The 9,923-nt window shown below is 42.0% G+C and overlaps 1 protein-coding gene across 1 annotated transcript; it reads right to left on the reverse strand.

Moving 5' to 3' along the window:
* Positions 1-1,759: 1,759 nt before the first annotated feature.
* Positions 1,760-9,196, reverse strand: LOC119649770 (chymotrypsin-1-like). The gene is made up of 3 exons (XM_038052070.1): positions 8,973-9,196; positions 2,225-2,578; positions 1,760-2,127 (listed from the first exon to the last, which is right to left on the reverse strand). Exons 1-3 carry the CDS (start codon positions 9,090-9,092, stop codon positions 1,840-1,842), a joined length of 762 nt encoding a protein of 253 aa, XP_037907998.1. The 5' UTR covers positions 9,093-9,196; the 3' UTR covers positions 1,760-1,839.
* Between the last annotated feature and the right edge of the window lie 727 nt (positions 9,197-9,923).

Below are 9,923 nucleotides of genomic sequence, written 5' to 3' on the forward strand. Positions count from 1 at the left end.
TCATGTCTCTGTTGGTGTTCATCAAGGAAGCGCCCTCACCCCACTCCTCTTTGTTCTTTTTATGAACACCTCCATACGGGATATTCGACGTCCACCGCCCTATACACTGCTTTATGCAAATAATGTTTTCCTAGCATCCAATAGCAAAAATGATCTTAAGCAACTTGCCCAAAAATAGAATGATCGCCTCATGCAACACCTCAGATTGAATCTAAACAAAACTGAATTTTTGTAGACCGAACCCAATGAAACAAGTCCAATCACTGTCAGCGACAGTGACCTGCCCAGAACTGAGTGATTTAAATATCTCAGGTCAATGTTATCAGCCAATGGAGAACTGCGTTATGAAATTGCTTCACGCATTAGCGCGACCTGAATAAAGTAACGTTTCATAACCGGTGTTCTTTGAGGCCAACGTATCAACAGACGTCGCAAATTTAAAACTACGGCTACAATGTCGTCCGTCCTGTCGCCCTCTATGGTTCTGAGTGTTGACCGACTATAAAAGACAATGAACCGCGGTCTTGCGGTAATGGGGACGAAGATGTTGCATTCCGCGCGATATGAGGTGCATCGATCGTATTGGTCTGAACATCGAAGTCGATGGTAAGCGCCAAAGAGCCCGGCCGAAACAACGGTCGACGATCACGACGGACCAACCCCGCTTGTAAAAGGGACAAAGGCTGAAAAAAAAGAACATATGATAATATCCACCTTCGCATGATATTGACATTCAAAGTCTTGAATTTGCAAAGAAGCCGCACCTATGACCTATTATAAGTTTGTCAGTAATATTGCGATTTTCAGCTAATGGTAGGATCATGCTCTACATTATAGCCTACATTGCTGCAAAATCCCGTGGTACTAGGATGAGCTTAAAGGGAGTTTTCTAGCCAATGACTCAAAATTGTAGGAATATACTACTATTAACTTTATTTCAACCGATATCGGTATGTAAGGTATAAGCCTAGGGATCATATAGTGGCAGTCTCTAAATTTTTTTCAGATTTTTCGGTTGGGTAGTTTCTGAGAATGGGCCCGCTAAAGAAGTGACCACTTTCAACTCCCCACATTCCTCGCCTTTACAAGAAAACTAACGCTAACACTTCGGAAAGTACTAACTAAGACCTTGCATTTGATGACTACATGACTATATTTGATTGGAAAAAGTACACCCTCCATTTGCATATATGGGGACACCCCCCCCCCCTTAAATTCGACGTAGAATTATGTAGTTCACTGCATGCGTGAGCGTTCAAAGTTCCCAACTTTGTACCAAATTTGGTGTCAATGGCCACAACCGTCCCTGAGAAAATGCGTGTGACAGACAGACAAACAGACAGATAGTAAACCGACTTTAATAAGGTGTTGTTTTACACAAAACCTTAAAAATGGTCTTCACCCCTTAACATCGCACCTACTCCTCGAGACACCATTCAAACTATAGTAATTCCTCCCTTTCAGGAAGTTCTTAACTATCATTATCATTTTAGTTTTCGAATGAAACTATTCCATACTTGTGATGACTGTGTTGATTGGGTATGACAGGAAACCCCATCCGAATTGCCTGCAATCAATATCGCAAACCTAAAGAGCGGGACAAGGTCAAAAGTGCAAGTCCACCAGCATTTCGATGCAGCTTCACTGAATTGTCACATCCTGTGAAACCTTTACATGTGTAAATACATATCATGGTACGGTTAGTTCGAAAAATATTGAGGAAACGACAGAAAGTTATATTTCATAATTTTTAAGTGAATCGAATTTGGAAATGTCTTTATTTTCAAAGTACTTTTAAAAACAACTAAATCTTACAAATGATTTTGTATTGAAATTAACTTAATTTGCTGATTCAATTTTCGATTGGATCCAGGCAGAGTATGAGGAAACTTTTATTAGAATATCCATATACGGTCCTTGACTGCAGCGTTTTCTAGTAGACAATATAATGCCAATTTGAGCATCACCAAGTAACAAAGCTCCACCGGTATCACAATGGCATTGTCCTATGCGACCTGTGCGGGAGCCAGCGCAAACCAGTGTTTTCAGAGCAATTCCACACTCTTTATTAGAGAAAGTAGTCACGTTTGCTTTCATCAAATTCCCACGGCTTGATATAGGACCATCCTGAAAATGTAATTCCAATATGACATAATTATCGCATCTCGCAATTTTTAGAAAACAACAACAAATATAAATACATCCATAATTGTGGAGCACATACCCTTATCAAACCCCATCCAAGAAGAGTAGCAGAAGCATCAATTGAAACCTCTTCATTCGAGCGTGGAAGTTTAACTGGCTGCACCAAACGGTTGAAGGCAACTGGAACCGTCAATTGAACCAAGGCGACGTCATTGTCGTATCTTGAATGAGGACTGTAATCCTCGTGAACGATAAATCGCCTTACTTTAGTGATATTTGCATCCTCTTGGGAATAATCCACCACTCCATAGACCACTTCTACTACATCGTCGGGACGAATCAAAGTTGAGCAAAAAGCTGCAGTTAGTAGCCATTCTTCATTAATGAACGTACATCCGCAGAAATACCAGTTTGTCGTTGATCTCAAAAAAGCCTGGAAGGGGTAAAAGAAAAGAAAGATTGATTTGCGGTCAGTACGTAAACGACAGCTAATAAAAGAACTACGTGACCCAAAACTGAAGTTAAGAGTGGTATGCGCAGAAGGCTGGATAAATTGAATGTCACCCAAGCACTTCTGTCAGATTCATAGCCAAGGAAGCATAAACATGTTGCAGGTATCATTGATGACTGCAATTATTCGCATCAATTGTGGATTGCTATCATGTGAAGTGCTGAAGGAGGGATTTACGGTATGTTCTTATCGCATCCGCAGGTATCAAACGAGTAGAGAAGAACAAATAACACATTAATGGAATCCACCTTGGAATTTAAATCAGAACAGAGACTTCTGGCAGAGTGTTCAAAATCAGGCCAGTCGTTATATTTTACAAACACACACTCCTCCACAAAATTATATTTCTTGTAAATAGTTATATTAATTTCTCAATGAAATATTTAACAGAAGCACTTGGGCATATTTCGTACAAGTTTAGCGCAATATAATAATAAAATTATTCACAAAAATTTTGCAAAATTTACCGCCACAAAATGATACGTCCACTTTATAAAGCAACCATTTATTTGAACAATATTAACAAGAAAAAAACGACAAAATCAAATTTAATAAAGGGTAACACATTAACTTTAGTTAGTTATCTAAAGTAGGCGATTACAGGACTGCAGGTACGTTCAAAGCTATGACACCATTAACTTGGCAGGGCGGACTCTGTTGGGATGGACTCCGGACTAGCGCCTGGTGCCGACTCTGAAGAAACTCTTATAAGGACTTGTGTCAACCCACGCATGGCCTGCACTTTCTACAGGATATAGCGACTTGCACCTCGGACCCAAATTAAACAACAACAACAGCAATAACAAACTCGACGACACAACCGGCAAGCCGAAATATTTAGAAGGAGCAACTCTACACCACGCTCAACGCTTCAAGCGGCTGAAAGGAGATTCTACGGTCACCTACTGAAAAAGTAAAAGGGCCCACTGTCCCAACGGTGAAGGCGACTTGAAGTGGAAAAAAGTTAATACCGTAGAATTTAAGAGCCCTGGCGGCCAAGAATCAAAGACATCTTCGAATTAGAGTTCCAAAAAGGGGGTTATGAGAAAATATGGCCAATTCGGAACTAAGTGACACCCCCTATGACGAAAAAGGGTGACGGATTCCCCAACCAAGCCGAAATGGAAGTCTTGCCACCTCATCCGAAATACAAGGGTAGAGGAACAAAAGCTAGTCAAGAAAGAAAATGAAGGCTTCTATCATCGTCGCAAAAAACATTTCCATAGATGTCATAATGGAGACAGGAAAATTGCCGGCCCTTATTGCACACCACCTCCTAAAAGACAGCCGAAGAGGAGCTGAAGAAAAAACACATCGCTAGTGTAGCCCCTAGTTCACAAAACGGAGTGCACTCAAGCCGCCGGATGGGGAACAAGCAATTGACAAAAGGAGGCGAGTTGAAAACGACGAGGACGCAGCGAAAAGAAGGAGATAACCCAGCGGACCAAACACCGTCGAAAAAAGTAGTAAACTCAACAACAACGTTCGACACAAACCAACATAGGAGTGTAACTGCTCACAATCTGATGAGACAGATGGAGCAAGAAAGAAGAGTTGATTTATTGCTTCTCAGCGAGCAGTACCGAGATAAGAGCTCATCATCCTGGTATAGCGATATATCTGGCACTCCTGCTATTTGGGTGGAATATACGGTTACCTTGCAAATGCGTGCCCATGGTCGAAGAGACGGTTTGGGTTGGGTGTGTTGTGTGGAAATGATGTTTTTCAACATTTTTTTTCAGAATAGGCTCATCGCCTTTGAGAACGAGATTAGAAACACGTAATGCAGAATTCTAGTCGGAAGAGACGTTAACCGCAGGACCCTTGAATGGAGCATGCCTCAACCAGATTCTCGAGGCACACAGATTTTTAAGCTGACCGACAGGATATGACTTATTATCTTAAACAGCGATAGAACTCCGGCATTACGACGCCCTGATAACAACAGTACTCTCCCGGACGTAACTCTTTCTATTCTATCCTTAATTTCAACGTCCTACGATGGAAGGTACAGGAAGATTTCACGCCCAGTGATCATCATTACATTTTCTTCGAAGTGGCAAACAGTTTCGCCAAATGTTCTGACGTCCGACAAACACCTATCAGGTGAAGCATCAGAGGAACCGACTTTGAAAAATTTTTCAAAGCTCTCTCAAGAGGGGTAAATTAGTGGTAAGTGGTATCACCGCAGCTTGCTCTGCATCGACCATCTCTCAGGAAACTGCGTCCCAGGAATTACCTGTATACTGGTGGACTGAAACTGCAAACCTGCGAAGGAATTGCCGCAGATTCCGCTGGATTGCTCAGCGAGTAAGAATTCAAAACGAGAATACTCACCAGCACAATATGGTTCTAAAGCAGGGCCATCCACAATTGATGCGTCAAAGAAGGTGGTCCAAGCGGTGAAACCGGCTGAGGCACACAGTCGCCACACAGGTGACCCCAGACGTAAGAAACGCAATTCTGCAAGGTGGTGGCACATGCTCGATGCACTGGAAAATCGTTTTCATACACTAGGCTTCCTATTACAGATATTGAGAGGTTGTTTAAAGAACCGCGTCCTGCTCTGCGAAATCCGGGAAAGACAGAACGAAATGAAGTTCATATTCGCCCCCAATTTTTAGAACCTCTTATACAATAGTCTCCTACGACTCGAGCTGCCTGATGAGTAGCATCTGGTCAGATACGCGGACGATGTTGCGGCACTGGTTACCACACACACGCTTGAGCAAGCTCAGTGCACACTGGGAATGGGGATGCGGCGAGTAAGCAGTTGAATGACTTAACATAGATTCTCCCTACCTCTGGAAAAAATCGAAGTCGTTGTCCTGACCAACGAGAGCCTTCCCACAGTCTTCCCTATTCAGGTTGGTGTAACCATGGTCTAGTCAATGTCGGTGGTGAAATGCCTCGGTATCATGATAGATACAAAGCTGTAAAAAATGGCAGATAGACAGCCAATAAAATTGAAATATATCGAAAGTCTTTATTAATTCGAATTCCAACGCATTCACGAAGGACATATAAAACATTTATTGTTGCCAAGCGTTGAAAAGGAAGGTTACAACATATATCTGACTAAAGGTGTACTATTTTTCGAGACAGGAAAATATTCCTAAGATTATTTCAAGTTGCTTCACTATCAAGTAAAAGCTATTTACAAACGGAATATTCAGAATGACCAAAAATGTGAAAAGGAGCCTCCCAGGACACAACGTCTACATACAGCATATAGAAGAGTGCTATGTATGTCAGCGTAGTCCGTAGGCAATGCAATTGCCGCCCCTCCTTAATGACCAAGCTCTTCGTTTGAGATAGAATCAGACCAGTGCACTCCTGTCGTTCACTTTCTAAATCCAAAGCCATTTGGCCAAAGCGCATGACCCGGTGAGAGGGTTGAGAAAGTAAAAAGATGTCATCAACGTAGTCGAAGTTTTTGAAGAATGATGACACCATCCATTGAAACAAGCCAGCATGAAGAACGTCACGGGTAACAAGGAGAAATAATATCGGTGACAGGATGCAACTCCGGCGGACTCCACTTTGGACCTCAAAATCCTAACAGTCTGCATTACATGTTACGGTGGCTAGCCATTTCATCCACAAGAGGAAGAGTTTCACCGGATATGATACGGTTACGAAACGTGGTGTGGTACTTCTTCAGTTATTCATCATCATGGATGAGAAGTCGACCGTTGACATCTATCGCAGGGCCATCGAAAGATTTGCAACTACATGCGAACTCGCTCGTGCTGCTGCATATAGTTCTGAAATCATTGCGATCTCCGCTTCTCTGATCAGCGCAATAGTATTTTCACTCTTTTCATGGCGTACACTACGCTGAACTTCTCAGGATTTCGCCCGGAGTCGGAGTTCGAGCGCGTCACGCCCGTCATCACTCGCAACGATCAGCAGAGCCTTCAACCCCTTCTATTCATTGATCCGCTTCCACGACTCTGCAGTCAGCCAGATCTTATGACGCCCTTTCGGGACGTGGCCGACGACCCGTGCTGCACCCGAGAAAAGAGCATTTTTGATAACCGCCCAATGCTCATCGATATTCTCAGGTCGGTTACTCAGTATATCTGCCATCTGATCAGCAAGATAGCTCTCCGACTGTCGAGCAAAGACTGTATCATACAAGCGGTCGATGTTGAACTTGCAGTTGGAAGTCTGTCAGAAACTGTCTCCCAGGTCAAGATACCGCGCTTTGCGGTAGCGGTCAGAAGCAACCCGACACTGGATTCGCGTATTCTAGCAGTTGACTTTCCAGAGTACAAAAGCACATTGCCGTTAATGTGGCAATAGAGAGGAGAGTACTCTCTCTCTCTGTCTCTCTACTTCGCTTAGGCTTAGAATATCCAGCTTATGTCGCTAGAATTCCCGGGCAAGTTGGAGAAATCGAGTGTTCTGATAATCCTCGCTACCGTTGTCGAGAAGAAAGCGCGAATTTTCCAAATCCAGGGCCATTCGATGACGAGCTGGTGAAGTGGGGACCTAAACTTCGAGCACTGTTTCAAACTGATCCGAATGACATTAATATGGTCGGCACAGGATTATCCTGAGCGGAATCCAACCTTGTCTCTGTTGATCAGGTATTAAAGGTGTTACTCAATGCATAGTAGATTTTAGGTTGATGTCAGATTTTCAAGATTTACGAATAAGTGGAATTAAAAATTCTACGGAAACTATAGAGACCTCACTTAAAAGTTTTGCATGAAGACCGGCTTTAGTCCGCTTGAAGTGCTCCTCCCATCTTTTCAGCAGCCATCAAAAGAAGCCTCAGCTCCTAACATTTAGCAATCTGCCTCGACGTTTCCGCAGTCAGTCAGGTCTTGTGATGTCTTTTTAAAACATTGCCGGCAATTTCATCCGTAACAGAGGTAAAGAGGATGGCGCCTCAATCCTCGAAAATATTCTCAGGCGGATTGTTTAAAGTTTGCGTCACTTGTGTAGCCAGAAAGTTTTCACACTGCTAGGCGGCTGCCAAATTGAAGAGGCAGCCCATAATAAATTTGGGAGGGCTGACGTTCATTCTCTTTGGAGCAGATGCAATAATGACATGCAAGCGAAGGGAAGCCACTTTGTTACGCGCTTTCAGAAAACAACTCTTAAATTTACTGCTAACCGAAATTTAGCTGATTGGAACAGATGCCAGTTAATCGAAACACAACCCGAATAATGTGCCCCCATAGATGCAACAATGAAAGCTCCAAAGATCGTCAAACTTTGTAACATTGTTATTACGGTAATTAAGACCATTTCTTCTTATCATATCATCCGGTATCCGGTCTAGGCCTGCCCCAATAAGAAACTCCAGACGTCCTGGTTTTGCGCCGAGATTCACCAATTCGATATCCCTAAAAGCTGTCTGGCGTCCTGACCCACGCCATCGCTTCATCTTAGGCAGGGTCTGCCTCGTCTTCTTTTTCTAGCATAGATATTGCTCTTATAGACTTTCCGGGCTGGAACATCCTCATCCATACGGATTAGGTGACCCGCCGGGCGCCGCTGGGCGTTGTTACTCATAGAAAGCATCCTTCTTTCTATAAAGGAAATTTTCGTTGGTTTTTAACCTGGAACGGAATTTTACACATAAGATAGTCGTCTGCAATGGCTTGGCAGATTTGTGTCTACTACCACTAGACTTACCAGAGTATAAAAGCATAGTGCCAGAAGACGGAAAGACATACTTTGCAGGGTCCAGCATTCTAGGTTCCGATTCACATAGTCTGGGTTACTAGCCCAGAAAGCGCTATCCCTTTTAGTCGCCTTTTATCGCAAACGGAGAATACTTTGAGCATCTTTTCAAATATCAGTTCAAAGGGCGCCTACGCAATATGAGGCGGATGTGGAGGCTACAGAAGTTTCAAATAGCCACCGTAGTGATTTCAGTGATTGTATGAGTTTCGGACAACTTACATAAAGCACTAAAGATTCTCGATCTAATAACCAAATTATGCATTGAAATGGCTGAAACCATCGTTTCGGCGTCTGCTATAGTTCAAAGAATCTTCCCCCGAACCAGCTCTATTTTAAAATTATTCTGTTTTCAGTTTCACAGTTTTATCTCTGTAAACAACGCTAGAAATGCATTTGCGGCAAGCAAAGATATAGCAATACACTTCTTTACAATCGCAAAGACTTTGCAGTGAAACGTATTATCTCTGTGGACTATAGATAGACCCTTCTACACCAAAATTTATGAACAATTCCTTCACTGATATAAAAATAGCTAATAACTTCGGACCGCCCTTACTCAAATAATCTTTATAATATCAAATCTTTCAAAGGATACTGTTACAAATTATATTACCATAAAAGGAAACTCCCCTAATTCTGCAGGCACACCATTCACTATTTTCAAGTTTTGAGGGTTCGAAATCCCGAAATTTAGGAGGACAACAAAAATGATAATAGAAATATATCGCAACATGTTAGTACAAATTTCTCCGAGAACTATTGAATTCTGATTTTGCACTGATTAAGTTGAGTAAATCGACCTCTTTAAATATCAAAATAAGTTGATTCTAAGCCGGATAATCACCAACTCTGCCAACAAATTGTATGAAAAAATGGTACTAGGTTGATAAAGGTTACTACAAAACCACTACCTTGTGTGGTTTGATGCATTTAACATCATTTAGACTGAAATTGCATTTCCGGATTCGAAGCGGAAGCCACAAGCAACTTATATTTATGACTTCAGACGAGATTTAATATTTTATGGTAATGTTATCGAGATTCCCTAATAAATTAATTAGTAACTGTCCTTCAGTCAAGGCTCATACGTAGTTGCCGTCAACCACCTGGGCGTCTACCTGCTTTTTTATTTTAATATGCAACCGCGCATACCTGTACGCACTACGAGCTTCGGCTAGCCGTAAACTTGGCTATACGCACTATGCAGTTATAGTACGTGGTCAACAACGGATAGCAATGTGGAGACCACGTGCCTCCTTCCAACGTGCTACTACCTAATCTACTACTAGCACTGAGGAAGGAGGCACGCGGTCTCCGAAACAATTGTATGCGGGAGAAAAATAAAAATATTTACAGTATAAGGAAAAACACCTAGTTCTTTTCTTAACTTATATACCAACTGTAAAAAAACATGGGCATTAATTTCAACTTAGCTAAATTAGTTTTTGAAGATTTATATCTAAATCAGCAAAAAGAAGAAACATTTAATTACATTTTAAACACTTATTTGTACATCCTGAAAGAAGAAGAATTTTTTATTAGTTTCTGGCAAGTTTTTTCAATA

Source organism: Hermetia illucens, chromosome 2 (genome assembly GCF_905115235.1).
Source record: "Hermetia illucens chromosome 2, iHerIll2.2.curated.20191125, whole genome shotgun sequence".
In the NCBI taxonomy this organism is placed as follows: Eukaryota; Metazoa; Arthropoda; class Insecta; order Diptera; family Stratiomyidae; genus Hermetia; species Hermetia illucens.